The 16,672-nt window shown below is 43.7% G+C and overlaps 1 protein-coding gene across 1 annotated transcript in view; it reads right to left on the reverse strand.

The window, feature by feature from the left end:
- Positions 1-748: 748 nt before the first annotated feature.
- niban2a (niban apoptosis regulator 2a) overlaps positions 749-16,672 on the reverse strand; it is a 92,140-nt gene continuing 76,216 nt past the window's right edge. The window contains exons 8-14 of the mRNA XM_062031534.1: positions 16,499-16,661; positions 13,068-13,255; positions 12,844-12,999; positions 11,243-11,356; positions 11,029-11,136; positions 3,800-3,911; positions 749-3,611 (exon numbers count right to left, since the gene is read on the reverse strand). Of these exons, the coding sequence (XP_061887518.1) occupies positions 2,341-3,611; positions 3,800-3,911; positions 11,029-11,136; positions 11,243-11,356; positions 12,844-12,999; positions 13,068-13,255; positions 16,499-16,661 (2,112 nt within the window). The 3' untranslated portion in view covers positions 749-2,340. The remainder of the gene's footprint in view (positions 3,612-3,799; positions 3,912-11,028; positions 11,137-11,242; positions 11,357-12,843; positions 13,000-13,067; positions 13,256-16,498; positions 16,662-16,672) is intronic.

Genomic DNA, 16,672 nt, shown 5'->3' on the forward strand with positions numbered 1-16,672 from the left:
ATCAAATCATTATAGTTGCATATTACTTACATATACAAAGTCTCCAAGGCAGAAACGTATTAGAAAGTGTCCAGTAACAAACGTGTCTGCATCATTCAATTTACTGCGTCATGAGCTTAAAATGTAATGAATTATGGTAACTAGGTGTCGGCAAAAAAATTATCATTCTACTTCTTATATTTTTTTTAAATAAAAAGTATCGATATGGGCATCAGCTATACCCTCCAATACCCATATTTACTTGATATCACTCTGATACCAAAATATGCAGTATTATATGAGCAATACCGCAGTCTAAAACAGCACATTTGTCACTATAAAGAAGTATAAACTCATTATAGTTGCATATTACTTACATATACAAAGTCTCCAAGGCAGAAGCGTATTAGAAAGCATCCAGTAACAAACGTGTCCGCATCACTCAATTTACTGTGTCATAAGCTTTAATTTTATGAACTATGGTGACCACTAGGTGTCACCAAAAAACAATTCCCACTCTACTCCAACGTAATGACAGCATAAGTCCATTCACGATTGTTAGTGACAGTTTTGCTTGATCAAACCTTTTCTAACATTCCACACTGCAAAATAATACAAGTAATTATGATCCTTGCTCATACTGTATCGGACTACTTAAGGTTGCAATAGTGAAGTGAATTATATTTAATGGTATCGTATCAGAAATGAAAAAGTTGCATCGGCCCCCTTGGAATGAAAACAAAGGAAAAAACGCGATGAAACTATGCAGCACTGATGATGAAATAACTTTATTAATCAATAAATGTTCCATACATATATCGAGATGACATGTCTGTGAAGCACAACCAGGCAGATATTCAGAATAAATAAAACAGTGAGTGCCTAAAACTGTACGATATTTAGGATAGGATTAAAAAGGCGGTAAAAGTTGAGAAAAGTAGCCGATTTCAAAACTAATCAAACTTTTCATTTTCAACGTGAAGGATTTGCATATGTCTTCCCCAAAATTGAAGAAAAAATGACTACAGAAATGGAATATTGGCTCTTCATTGCAATTTTTAAGAGGACAGACCCTTTTTATTTCTTATTTTTCTTCTTAAAGTTGATAAAAATATCCTCACTTTTTCTGGCGTAAAATATGTCCCTCAATAACCTGATGTGTGTATCACTTTATAAGGAAAAAAAACAAAACATGTGTGCGATACAACTGCTGTGTCATTTTACTGTGAAACATCAAACTGTGTTCACCAGAACATTCCGCTCATGCGTGACAGCTCATATTGAAAGAAGTCGGAGTGCATCAGTTTTTTGTGGCTCATTGACTAGTTGTATAAAACTTACATTTGCCATTAATATCATTTTTAGGTTAAATGTGACGTTTTTAATCCAGCAGATGGCGTCATTATGAAACAGCAACAGTGTCAATACAGCCAGTGAGTGTGCCACACACTCCCAGAGACCTTATTTAACCACCAGACACGCCTGTCATAAGTTAATTAAACATGAGGCTTTTTCTTCAGCCAATCATTGTAAGTTCTGCAAATATTATGGCTCACCGGAACAATTTGAGCGAAGAAAATAATTTCCCCCATAATAAGGAACGTGAAAATACGACAAATATAAAAAGTGACATTTCAACACTATCTGGAGGCCACTAATCTTCACGTTTATGTCGCCTACTTGCGACGATAGGTACACCGATAACTTGTTAAACACACTTAACGTATAAATACAAAGAAACACTTAGAAAAATATATAATCATTTGAAAAAGTGTAGTAGTTAAAAGACATGGATTATATTGTGGCCCCTGTTGATGGACTAAAAGTAAACCATTCAGTGATACCTCGGTTTTTCCTGCAATTAGGTTTTGGAGGAAAACGTCAAACCCGAGGTACGGCTGGAACTTCCTGGCTTGTTGTTGTGTTTGGAAGAACCCCAGAGAAAGTCCAGATGGTTGTATAAAAGTGTGAGTATAAAAGTGTGGTGCGTTCTGTGTCGTGCCGTAAAATAGGAAGGAAGCTTGCATGGCGAGTATTGAAGAGAGCAAAAAGGAGAGAATTGGTCTTCAAGTGTGCAACATCAACAAAGCAATAACAATAAAGTCAACACATTTCCCTCACGTGGTAGTCTTTTTACGCTACGACCACCTCCACCTCCACCTCCACCTCCGCCGTGTCGACGACCGTGTCCTCCCCGTTGGGGATGTTTTTGACCGCCTCCACGCCGGAGCTTGTGTCTGTCGCTAATGGCAGCTGGGGTGACGACTCAGAAGCGGACTTCGCAGTTTGTTCGCCGCCGCCTTCCTCTGCTGCAAACTCCACCACCTTGATGCCGCCTTTATCGGCCACCTTATCGGCTTCCTAGTTCTTGGCATCGGCGTCGGGTCGCGCCACATCTAACCGTATCAAGTGATCGAGAAGATCTTTGATTTTCTCCAGATCGTCCTTGCTCAGGTGCCGATGAGCGTCCTCCTTCTTTGCGGTTTCCACAGCGCCCTCCTGCTGGATGAGCTCCACTCCTGGAACTGCCACCTTATCGGCTTCCTGGTTCTTGGCATCGGCGTCAGGTAGCGCCACTTCCAAATTTATCAAGTGATCGAGGAGATCTTTGATTTTCTTCAGATCGTCCTTGCTCAGGTGCCGATGAGCGTCCTCCTCCTTTGTGGTTGCCACAGCGCCGTCCTGCAGGATGAGCTCCACCCCTGGAACTGCCAAATTATCGGCTTCCTGGTTCTTGGCATTGGCGTCAGGTAGCGCCACTTCCAAATTTATCAAGTGATCGAGGAGTTTTTTGATTTCCTCCAGATCGTCCTTGCTCAAGTGCCGATGAGCGTCCTCCTCCTTTGCGGTTGCCACGGCGCCCTCCTGCAGGATGAGCTCCACCCCTGGAACTGCCACCTTATCGGCTTCCTGGTTCTTGGCATCGGCGTCAGGTAACGCCACTTCCAAATTTATCAAGTGATCGAAGAGATCTTTGATTTTCTCCAGATCGTCCTTGCTCAGGTGCCGATGAGCGTCCTCCTCCTTTGCGGTTGCCACAGCGCCCTCCTCCGGGATGAGCTCCACCCCTGGAACTACCACCTTATCGACTTTCTGGTTCTTGTTTTCTACCAGCTGCTGGAGGATCGAGCGCGGAGACCTATTGTCTTGCGGGCTAGAGACGTCCTCCACAACGGAGGTGACCCGGCTCACTTCCTCCTGCAGGCCGTCCTCCAGGGTGATCGTCCCGTTGGCGGTGGTGTCGGGTAGCGCCACATCCAACTCTACCACGCGATCGAGGAGATCTTTGATTTCATCCAGATCATCCTTGCTCAGGTGAGCGTCCTCCTCCTCTGCGGTTGCCACGGCGTCCTCCTCCGGGATGAGCTCCACCCCTGGAACTTCCAAACACGACTCGTAGGGCAGAGGTACTCCGTCCAGCTGAATCATGGACACCACCTGCTTGCGTCTGTTGCCAGAACATCCGTCCTCGCCGCCACTGTTCACAGCTTCCGGATCCTCGCTAGGAAATTTGGTGGCCCAGTCCACAGGGGAGCTTTCTCCAAGCAGGTGGAGGTTGGGGTCACTGTTGGTCATCACAATGCTGTCCCTGTAGAGATTGTGCCTCCTCTGAACGGCAGCCTCCTTCACAGCTACACTCACTCACACACACACACACACACACACACACACACACACACACACACACACACACACACACACACACACACACACACACACACACACACACACACACACACACACACACACACACACACACACACATTTTAGTCATGTGATAATCGGTTGCTTCAATGTCTCAGTGCATCTTGACCCTCACCCATCATGATGTCCTTGGTGACGGACTGCAGCACCACCTCTTCAAACATATTTTCCACAAGCAGGAAGCGAGAAAAGTCCTCAAAGATGAGCTCTTTAAAATGTGGCAGCTCCTGGGGGGGAGAGAAGAACGTCAAAAAATATCATCTTTCAGTAATACATCACATATTTTCCCCTTCATTCTGCATCACTTTTGTAACTAAGCAAAGTTGAATGGAATTCAAAACAAGGATAGGAGTAACTACTGCTATGGGAATAAAATATATAAATGAACTGAAAATATACCGTACAGGCCAAAAGGCAGTGGGCAGGTCTACATGGACCTGCACGGGCAGAGAGACGTCCCCGCACTCCACGAGTCTCCCGCTGCCTCGCGGGCAGGTTTTGGATAACCAAAGGCTAAGGGAAGTCAACCCTGACATCAAATCCGGAGCCGGAGTCCCTAAGGCGGTCTGACCTTGTCTTCATAGTCATTCCGGCAACTCCTGCGATGCCGCTGGTGCCAAGATGTATCGGTTTTACCTTTCCCTTGGATCCATCAGCTGCGTGGAGAGGGGGGATCTGCCTAATGGGCAACAGCTTATTCTTTATACCACCTTGCCCAGGCTAGCGCCCTGGAGAGGACACTAGCTTCGCTGCAAAGTGTCGAAACAACACGGGAAGCAAGTTACCGGTTATAAGCCATCTGCTTGATTGACGTAGAGCTGGCGCCAGGGGTTGCTTTCGTCGGTGGGAGAGAACACCACGTCTCATTGGACAACTAACGCCCGCCTCAAGCTGGGCAGCCCCCAGCCAAATAGGTGCTGTCCCGCCACAGTCCGCCTGCCTTACGGGCTTAGGGTACGAGTATCCGGGAATGATAGAACCCTGTCAACAAGGCACAGAAAGACTGCTATCACTCCGTCTCCACACCACCACTGGGCCCGTCAACCTGATCAGTGTATATGCACCAACACTCAGCGCCACCAGGGATACCAAGGACGAGTTTTACAGCCAGCTAGACTCTCTTATCTACAGGATCCCAAAAGAAGAGCACCTGATACTGCTGGGTGACTTCAACGCCAGAGTGGGCGCTGACCACGACTCTTGGCCCTCCTGTCTTGGAAAGTTTGGTGTTGGAAAGATGAAAAAATGGGCAACGACTCCTGGAGTTGTGCTCATACCATGACCTCAGCATCACCAACTCCTTCTTCCAGACAAAGCCTCAGCACAAAGTGTCTTGGAGACACCCTCGCTCCAAACACTGGCACCAGCTAGACCTGATCATCACCAGGCGATCTCCGTTGAAGTGCGTCCTCCTTACCCGCACCTTTCACAGCCTTGACTGCGATACTGATCACTCGCTGGTGTAGTCCAAGATGAGACTTCTGCCTAAGAAGATCCATTGCTCCAGGCCCCAGGGCAAACCCCGCATAAATGTGAGCAAGACCGCACATCCTGACAAGATAGCGGAATTCACCCAATCTCTCTCCGAGGTGCTTGACTCAGAGCCTCCTGGTGGCTCAGCCACAGAGAGATGGGACCGCATTAGAGTGTCAGTACACAGCACTGCCATGATGGTCTTTGGAAAGAAGCAGACAAAGAACAACGACTGGTTTGAGGCCAACTCCTCTATACTCACTCCAGCCGTAGAAGAACGCCACAGAGCTCACCTGGAATACAAACGATCCCCCAGCCAGAGGACACTGCAGGTGTACAGATCTGCCAAGAGCAAAGTACAGAGACTAGCAAGGCAATGTGCTAACGAATACTGGCTCCAGCTCTGCCAGAGCATCCAGTTAGCGGCTGATACTGGAAACATCAGGGGCATGTACGAAGGCATCAAGAAAGCCATGGGCCCCACCAAGAAGGTTACAGCACCACTGAAGTCTGCCACGGGCGAGACCATCCAGGACAAAGGCAAGCAGATGGGTGGAACACTATTCCGAACTGTACTCCAGACAGAATCAAGTCACATACGATGCCCTTGCAGTCATTGAAAGCCTCCCTCTCATGGTTGAACTGGAAGAGAAACCTACTGTGGCTGAACTGAAGAAGGCCATTGACAGCCTGTCCTCAGGGAAAGCGCCTGGGAAGGATGGCATACCACCAGAAGTCATCAAGTGTGGCGACAGCACACTGAGGGAACATCTTTACGACCTCCTCTGTCAGTGCTGGGAGGAAGGAGCAGTACCTCAGGACATGAGACGCCAACATCGTTACCCTGTACAAGAACAAGGGTGATAGAAGCGATTGTAACAACTACAGAGGAATATCTCTCCTAAGCATCGTAGGCAAAGTCTTCACACGCGTCCTCCTGAACAGACTGCAGAAGCTTGCTGATAGAGTATACCCAGAGTCACAGTGCGGGTTCCGCTCGGAAAGATCAACCATTGACATGGTCTTCACCATCAGGCAACTGCAAGAAAAGTGCAGAGAGCAGCACAAGCCCCTCTTTCTGGCCTTCATAGACCTGACCAAAGTGTTCGACCTTGTCAGCAGGGATGGGCTCTTCACAGTCCTAGCGAAGATTGGCTGCCCACCGAGACTCCTGAGCATGATCAAGTCGTTCCATGACGGCATGAAAGGCACAGTTCAATATGACGGCTCAACGTCAGATGCCTTCTAAATCCGCAGTGGCGTCAAGCAGAGCTGTGTCCTCGCTCCCACTCTCTTCGGTATCTTCTTTGCCGTTCTACTGAAGCACGCCTTCGGATTGTCGACCGAGGGTGTTTACCTCCACACTCGGTCAGACGGCCGACTGTTCAACCTGGCTCGCCTAAAAGCAAAGAGCAATATCCGGGAGGTAACCATCAGCGACATGCTGTTTGCAAATGACGCTGCTCTGGCCACCCACACCCAGAAGAGCTACAGAGCCTGATGGACTGCTTTGCAAAGGCATGCGACGAGTTCAGCCTGACTATCAGTCTGAAGAAGACAAATGTGATGGCCCAAGATGCTGAACCACCCTGTATCACCATCAACGACTATGAACTAGAGGTCGTAAGCCAGTTCACATACCTTGGCTCCACCATCACTGACAACCTCTCACTGGAAGCGGAGATCAACAAGAGGATCGGCAAGGCATCCACAACCTTGGCCAGGTTGTCGCAAAGAGTGTGGAACAACAGCATGCTGACAATAAACACCAAGATCGCTGTGTATCGTGCCTGCGTGCTAAGCACTCTCTTGTACGCCAGCGAATCCTGGACTCTGTATTCCTCGCAGGAGAAGAGGCTACGTGCCTTTCACATGCGCTGCCTCCGTCGCATACTCAGGATTATATGGAGCGATCGTGTGACAAACAACGAGGTGCTGATGCAAGCCAAGATTCCCAGTATGGTCACTCTCCTCCGTCAGCGTCGCCTTTGGTGGCTGGGCCATGTGCGTTGAATGGACGATGGCCGGATCCCCAAAGACATCCTCTGCGCAGAGCTTGCCTCTGGCAAGAGGACAACGGGACGGCCAATTCTCCGCTTCAAGGATGTCTGCAAGCGTGACCTGAAAGCGCTTGACATGGACCTGAACACCTGGGAAGAGCTTGCTCAGGACAGATCTAGCTGGAGACACACCGTGAACACTGGACTGAAAGCTGGCGAGGCAAAACTCCGCCAGCTTGCAGATGAGAAGCAAGCTCAGAGAAAGAGCAAGCAACTACATCCTGTAGCTGACTCGACCTAAAAATGCACCAATTGCAACAGAGACTGTCACTCCCATGTGGGTCTGTACAGCCACAGCAGACGCTGCATGACCAACTAAATCATATCCAAGGGGCGCCAATCCATTGTCTTCCGAGACTTACGGATGACAACAACAGGCCAAAAGTTTGGACACACCTTCTCATTCAATGGGTTTTCTTTATTTTCATGACTATTTACATTGTAGATTGTCACTGAAGGCATCAAAACTATGAATGAACACATGTGGAAATATGTACTTAACAAAAAAAGGTGAAATAACTGAAAACATGGTTTATATTCTAGTTTCTTCAAAATAGCCACCCTTTGCGCTGATTACTGCTTTGCACACTCTTGGCATTCTCTCGATGAGCTTCAAGAGGTAGTCACCTGAAATGGTTTTCACTTCACAATGTACTGCTGCAGTGTTTATGGATTTAACAAAGGCATGACGCTACCTTCAAGAACGTATCGGGTCGGATGCAATGAAAGACTGGCGGAAGAGTTTTTTCTAAGGAATTTTCGGACGGAAATCATGGAAACAAAACTTTTGAAAGTCTTAAAGCAGGGGTCCCCAAACTTTTTAACTCGGGGGCCGCATTGGGTTAAAAAATATTGGCCCGGGCTGTGTGTGTGTGTGTCTATATATATATATATATATATATATATATATATATTTCTCATGCACTAATTGATTAAAAGAGTGTGCACTTGCCGCACGCTTGTCCAACACCGCAGCGCAAGCGCGACGATGTCACGTTAGCGATGGGAAAATGCATTTTTAGACAATATGATTGGCCTGAGCGGCTAGGAGACCCCGAGAGTAACAAGCGGTGGAAAATAGATTAGAAAGGACAAATTAAAAAACAACAACTTGAGATTTCCCGCGGGCCTGATTTTGGACGCTGGCGGGCCGTATTTGGCCCGCGTGCCATAGTTTGGGGACCACTGATCTAAACTTTACCGCTGCCGGGTGTTTTTTTCTATCCTTATATTGTAATATTTTCAGAATGTGTTTGTTCTATTTTTGGCCAAAGTAAGACAAATAAAACAATCTAAAGTTATTTTTATTTTTTTGTTTTAATGCCATGATTTTAATAGTTCGGCCCGCGTGTGCGCAGATTTCCCTCCACGCGGCCCCTGAGCTAAAATGATTTGGACATCCCTGGTGTACAATATTACAGTGTATGTAACAGCTGCAGCAAAAAAAAAAGGGCAGCATAAAATAGAGGTTGGATCTAGAAGAAAATAGACATTATAAACAAAGAGAGGTTGCTAACATGGAAGCGGTGGGACACATTTAAAAAAAATGTGAGACTTCTCGCGGGCCGGATTTTGGACGCTGACAGGCCGTATATGGTCCGCGGGCTGTAGTTTGGGGCCCCCTGTCTTAAAGTTTAACCCAAAAGGCTCTGTGGATTAATGGAAGGAGTTTTAAATCCAAAAGAAAAGACTATTTGTGCCCTGACTTATATCCAGTTTCAGTTCAGTTCAGTTTATTTATTTATATAGCACATTTAAAAACAACCCTAGTTGGCCAAAGTGCTGTACAGACATAAGAAAAGGGGCAGATAGTGTCACATTTACATCGTAACACAGAAGGATGAATAAAATACAGTAGTAAAATATACCTTCAAAGAAGTGCAGATTATATCACCTAAAATACTAAAATGTAATAAATAAATACACAGGATAAAACAAGAAATAAAAACAACCAAGATATCCTGTCTAACTGGATTTGAATGCCAGGGAGTAAAAATATGTTTTAAGCCTAGATTTAAATTGGCTCAGAGACTGGGGGGACTTAATAGGTTGTTCCCTGCCACTGAAAAGGCTCTATCTCCTCACGTTTTTTCTCCTCTCGAGGAAGGTTGCTATTGTTCTGGCCTATCTTTCCAGTTGTGCGGAAAGTGAATCAGTTGTCTTGCACAAAAGCAGCGCAAATAGGTTTGTGCTGCATTATTGGCCTTTAATACACCAGATTAATTCTATTTAATCTCATTCGCATTTTGTTTGAGAGTCCAAATTAAGCCGGCATTCCACAGGCTATAGGAAGTTCATTTAGAGACGAACTATTTGAGAAGTCAAACTAATTTAGTTCATGGTACAATTTAGTACTGACTGGTGATTGTGTTGGGCAATTGCTCTCCAACTCCACAAGGGGGAAACAAAGCGACACAACTTATTTACATAAAACAAAGTCTTACAGCTCATTTGTTAACAGGCCTGAAACGTATTTAAAAAAATGTCACTTGGTAAGAATTCAAATATCAGTTATCAGTAAAGTTACGGCCCCAGTATGGTCCTCCTTTCCATGTTATTGTTTGTGCTATGCTGCAATCTTTTGGACGAATTTGCTCACTGCAGGTGCTACAGGTGTAAAGTGTATTTCCTTAAATTGGGTGCGATACCGCTGATTTTCTTTCTGATCCGTGTGAAATTGAGGCTGGTATCGGAAATACCGATCCGATACCATAGGGCGCATTAAAGGGGTCATATTTTTTTTCTAAATGGAAAACACTTCCTTATGGTCTACATAACGTGTAATGGTGGTTCTTTGATCAAAATGTTGCATAGATTATGTTTTACAGACCGTCTTAAAGCCGCTTTCTGACAGTCGCTTCAGGATGCGCCGTTTTGTGGGCGGTCTTATTTACGTGGCTCACTTTCGGCAGCGTCTTCTCCCCGTCATCTTTGTTTTAGCGGTGTAGCGTGCAAGGACGGGAGTGGAAGAAGTGTCAAAAGATGGAGCTCACTGTTTTAATGACATTCAGACTCTACTTAAATCAATAACAGAGCAGCATCTCCTCATCTGTGGCTTACTAGTGCAATAACAAAGCCGGAAATGTGTCCCGTGAAAAACCGTCTGACCGGAACTCTCTAATAACTAAAGTTCCTAGGATGAATAATGTAAACTCACTACACCGTTTTAGCGCTTTCATGGCGAATTTACTGACGGATACGACAAGAAGATAGAGAAAAAGAAGAAGCCTATCGACTACAGTGTCGGCACGCACTACAATGGCGGATACGCGCACATTTTCAGGACTTATGCAGATCCCAAATACAGATCAGCAGGTACCAGAAGGTAAGAAAAGTTGCTTTTGCATAATAACGCCAGATAATATGTCTTACCTTATACACACACAATAATACTCGTATGTTGAAGCACAGTACAATCCATCAAGCGGTGCGGCTTCATAGCTTACCAAAGTCGTACTAAAACATTTTGATACATTTTTGAGCGCCGTGTGTAATGTTCTATATTTTCAATGTTAAATATAACATTTTGGTGTTGTTTACTTGACTCATATTGCAGTCTACACATATCTCTTATGTGTGACTGCCATCTACTGGTTAAACTTATCATTTCACCATGTACCAAATAAAATAGCTTCGAGGTCGGTAAGCACAACCAAAATTATTCCGTACATTAGGTGCACCGGGTTATAAGGCGCACTGTCGAGTTTTGAGAAAATGAAATTATTTTAAGTGGGCCTTATAGTCCGAAAAGTACTCTAAGTGTATTTTAGTGTAAATACAGCAAAACACACATAACAATGGAGTTACTCACAGGTGTGCAAGAAGGTGAAAGCTGCTGCAGCATGTACGGGATGATAATCTGCAGCAGAGCCTCTCTGAAGAACTTCTTGCGTATTGTGCTGCTGTCATAATCATATTTCTGAAGCAAGAGAGACAGTAACACAGAGAGACCAGATTACTGACGCATGATGGCATTTTCTTATGCAAACATGACAACATTGTTATGGTTTGAATGTTGTGTTTACCTTGAGAACTCTGTCCTGACATCCTTGAATGGTTTTGCACAAGTCATTGTCTCCCTGTGCAGTCATAGACTGCTGCAGTAGCTGCTCAAAGGTGTGTACTGCGTTGTCCATTTGCTGCCAAAATAACAATAACAACACTTTTACATGTTATTGAAAATGTACATTAGGCTTAGGGGGGGTCCCAGCCACTTAGCAATGCTATCAAGACCAAAACACATTACACATATTTTCTTTTGTTAAATTTTAAAAATTTCAATGTCCAATTCTTTCACAGGTGTAAGACACACTGGGAGTTAGTCGACAACCCACCAAAGCCAAACAGGACATATAAGTCATTTTTTTCAAAGGGCATAAAAATACATATTGTTTTCCTCAATTCTCTCAATCAACCTTGTGCTGCATTTCTTGTATATTTCTATTCTGATTATAATCATGATATAAATGGTTTTAAAGCAAAATGAAAAAATTTGTAACAAATAATTATTGTTTAACATTCAGAGGACAAAGACTGACTTTTTTGTCCTTTCAATAAATCTTTGCTGTATTTTGGCGATAATTGTTGTTGTATTACGCCATTACACATAATATTTCCCAACATGGTTTTTTTCATGTTAAATTTTAAAGTTTCAATGTCAAATTATTTCACAATTGTACAATTCACTGGCAGTTATTCAACAATACCCCAAAGACAGTTTTTTCTCAAAAAACAAAAAACATGTTGAATAATTTTTTTATTTATCAAATTTTTTTCAATCAATTTCAGACCTAAACAAAAAACAAACAGGTATTTTTGTTATTCATTTTAATTTTAACCATTTAAAGGCCCTTTGTTAAAGTATGTCACAGTTTTCAATGTATCCATCCATCCATTTTCTACTGCTGCACTCGGGCGGAAGGCAGGGTACCCCCTGGACAAATCCCCACCTCATCGCACGGCCAACACAGACAGACAACAATCACACTCGCATTCACACTCTCGGCCAATTTAGTGTTGCCAATCAAACTATCCCCAGGTGCATGTCTTTGGAGGTGGAAGGAAGCCTGGAGGAAGCCCGGGGGAACCCATGCAGTAACGGGGAGAATATGCAAACTCCACACAGAAAGACTCTGAGCCCAGGAATCGAACCCAGGACCTTCTTGCTATGAAGCACCAGCGCTAACCACATCCCCAACATGCTGCCCGTCAGACTTTTCAATTAGTATAAACTAGCATACAATGAGTTATTTGACTAATTTAAACCTGTGACATAATCTGATATTTTTTGTTTTTTAATAAACCTGAGCAAAAAAAGGAAAAAAATAATATTTTTTAGGCCCTTCAAAACCTTAAGGATCTTTATATGCTGTTTGTCTTTGAATATGATTAAAATTGAAAAGTAGTAAAACATGTTAATATCAACTGTACTGGTCCTGTGTCTACATGGTATTGGATCCATTGCAGTATCGCACACCTCTATTGCACAGTGCTGGTGATATGTTTAATACTGACATGATGACTCAAAATGAAGTGCTTTGGGACAGACAGCAGGTTTACTGTCTGCTACACTGGCACTGCTTTCTGACTCTGAGGATGGTGTGTAAACATTCCAGCGACCTCTCACCTCCCTCATGAGGATCTGAGCCCTGCTGACAAACACACAGGGGCTGGACACGTCGAACCTTTGCTGTAGCCCCTCCAGATTCAGCTCCTCCACCTTTTCGTAGCAACTCTGCATTTTGACAGGGTGGAAGGCCAGCATAGAGAGCCTCTCCATGTGCTGAAAGAAAACAAACGTGACATGACTGTGAGCACGGCGAAACAACAAATAAACACAATATGACTTACTTCTCCCATTTTGTCTTTGCCTCCTCCGTTTATCAAGTTTTTGCTAATCTCCACCACCTCCCTGAAGAAAACATCTCTGACTTCGGCGAAACCTCGGCTGGTGGGCTCCATCAAGGCCTCTAAGATAGAACTGATGTAAGTTTGGATGCTCCTCCTCAGGAGAGCCTCTGCTTTGGGCAACACCAGGGCTGCAAACACATATATAAATAGAGAACAATATTAACACATATTATAAAAATGAAAACATCTTTTCAAGGACTCAAGTGAGAACTTTTTTTTTTATGGAAGGTATTATGTAAAAGAAGAAGGCAGAACCAACGACCCGAAAACGAGAGAATCGGTTGCCCCTCAAACGTTGAGTATTTTAAAGCAACCTATGCACTGCCACGAAGGAGCGGTTTTAGAAAAAGCATATTCAAATCCTGCAGGGGCCTAACGTTGACTCGATCGGAATTAGTCCACAAAAAACTGTGAAAGGAGCTGCAACTTCATGAGACAGCCCCAAAACCAGAAGGTTTTGGAGAGTATCTGTGAAAAGGACTGCAACCAAAATTCCGGCTAACCAACAAGGAGAAACATATGACATCTGTCCTCAGAGCGTTGAAATAATCACAACTGGACAGATTGTCTTAGGAGATGTTTAACTTCTCAACCGAGCAAGGCTTCATCACTTACCGGTAATTGCTTTCAGACTTAGATAGGATAGATCTAATAGAGCTCGCCAGCAAGGTTTTGTCCATCAATTACGAACCCATGTTTTGTTTGGGGATCAAATACTGATATCACTCAGTCAAATGCAATTTAATTTATTACTAAGGCTCTCAAACTATTGAAATATAATTGAGATTAATCTTATTTTCCTCATAGTTAACTCCAAATTAATCATGATTTTTTTGTAAATAGATAACATTTTTATCATTAATAAGCGTACCATCGACCGATAATTTAAAAAAAAGTTTTTACAACTGTGACTAGGCGATTTTTTGCTTTAATTACATATTTATTGAACACTATGCTTTTATAAACAGCGCAAAACAAAATGGACATAAAAACGCTTTTAATGACATGAATAAAATTACCTGCAAGGCTTTGGTGTATCCTCCACATACAGTCATGGTCAAAAGTTTACATACACTTGTAAAGAACATAATGTCATGGCTGTCTTGAGTTTCCAATAATTTCTACAACTCTTATTTTTTTGTGATAGAGTGATTGGAGCACATACCGTAATTTCCGGACTATAAGCCGCTACTTTTTCCCCTCTTTCTGGTCCCTGCGGCTTATTTACGGCCTGTTCTTCTCCGACACCGACGAAGAGGATTTCGGTGGTTTTAGTACGCAGGAGGAAGACGATGACACAATGATTAAAGACTGACTTTTCATATACCGGTAGGCTGGTTATTTTGATAACGTACAGGCGAGCACTTTGTATTACTTTGCACCGTTGTATTATTTGTACTCTGCACGAATGCTGTTCGCCATGTCAAAGATGTGAAAGTTTGATTGAATGATTGAAAGATTTTTTGTTAATAAATGGGACGCTTTGCGTTCCCAAACAGTCATCTCTGTCCCGACAATCCCCTCCGTGGTAGCAGGAACCCCTATATACTACGGTAATTACACATCAAAACCCTGCGGCTTATAGTCGGGTGCGGCTTATATATGGAGCAATCTGTATTTTCCCCTAAATTTAGCTGGTGCGGCTTATAGTCAGGTGCGGCTGATAGTACGGAAATTACGGTACTTGTTGGTTTCAAAAAACATTCATGAAGTTTGGTTCTTTTATGAATTTATTATGGGTCTACTGAAAATGTGACCAAATCTGCTGGGTCAAAAGTATACATACAGCAATGTTAATATTTGGTTACATGTCCCTTGGCAATTTTCACTGCAATAAGGCGCTTTTGGTAACCATCCACAAGCTTCTGGCAAGCTTCTGGTTGAATTTTTGACCACTCCTCTCGACAAAATTGGTGCAGTTCAGCTAAATTTGTTGGTTTTCTGAGATGGACTTGTTTCTTCAGTATTGTCCGCACGTTTAAGTCAGGCCTTTGGGAAGGCCATTCTAAAACCTTAATTCTAGCCTGATTTAGACATTCCTTTACCACTTTTGACTTGTGTTTGAGGTCATTGTCTTGTTGGAACACCCAACTGCGCCCAAAACACAATCTCCGGGCTGATGATTTTAGGTTGTCCTGAAGAATTTGGAGGTAATGTACATGTAACCACATATTAACATTGCTGTATGTATACTTTTGACCCAGCAGATTTGGTCACATTTTCAGTAGACCCATAATAAATTCATAAAAGAACCACACTTCATGAATGTTTTTTTTGACCAACAAGTATGTGCTCCTATCACTCTATCACAATAAAATAAGAGTTGTAGAAATGATTGGAAACTCAAGACAGCCATGACATTATGTTCTTTACAAGTATGTAAATACCTCAAAAACTGATGTTTGGCTTAAAATATATTTTCTGGATGACATTTTATGAGAAGGAGACTTGTCCAGGTGTACGCTGCCTTCCGCCCGAGTACAGCTGGACAGACTCCAGGACGCCCCCCCCCCCCCCCCCCCCCCGCGACATCGAAAGAAACAAGCAGTGTAAAATTAGGTGGATGGGTTCGATCCTGCGCTCGGGATCTTTCTGTGTGGAGTTCGCATGTTCTCCCCGTGACTTTGTGGGTTCCCTCCGGGTACTCCGGCTTCCTCCCACCTCCAAAAACATGCACCTGGGGATAGGTTGATTGGCAACACTAAATTGGCCCTAGTGTGTGAATGTGAGTGTGAATGTTGTCTGTCTATCTGTGTTGGCCCTGTGATGAGGTGGCGACTTGTCCAGGGTGTACCCCGTCTTACGCCCAAATGCAGCTGAGATAGGCTCTAGCACCCCCCGCGACCCCAAAAGGGACAAACGGTAGAAAATGGATGGATGGATGGATTGAGGATTCATCAAGTAGTTTTTCAGTTTCCTTATATTTACTTCGCCCTGCGTTGTGCAGATGATTTGAGGAAATGTAGTTTACTTTCAGACCCGGCCAACGCTAAAGCGCCGGAAAAAACTACACACCAAGTTTTTGTTTGGTACCATTAAGCGCCACGGTGTTATTGTGAAGACTGAAACCGAAATACCACGGTATCTACAATACTATTACACCCCTGATATATACAGATGATTAAGTGATAACTTTTTGTGATTAATCGCATGAGTTAATATATTAACTTTACCTATTATCTACATTTGTTCACAACATCTTTGAAATAATTCCCTGAGAGTTGTACACAAAAGCTTAACTAAAAACAACAAACTTGTGTCACTTATCAATACAATTCATAACCACAAATTGTGCCTTTTATGATGTAACTGCAAAGTAATCAAATATATTTTAGCTGACGAAGAGTTTGTTTTTCAGTGAACAAGATTACCTCGAATCTTGCTGCTGACATGCTCTTTGGATGCAATGATTTGGTCCATGTTGGTTCTTAGCCGAGAATCCAGTTCAATCTTCTGCGTCTCACAGGCTTCAAGGAGAGCATCATACTGACTGCTGGTCTGGGCCAAAACCTGCCTGTACACAGCATCCGATATCTAGAAAAAAG

This window comes from Entelurus aequoreus, linkage group LG21 (genome assembly GCF_033978785.1).
Source record: "Entelurus aequoreus isolate RoL-2023_Sb linkage group LG21, RoL_Eaeq_v1.1, whole genome shotgun sequence".
Lineage (NCBI taxonomy): Eukaryota > Metazoa > Chordata > Actinopteri > Syngnathiformes > Syngnathidae > Entelurus > Entelurus aequoreus.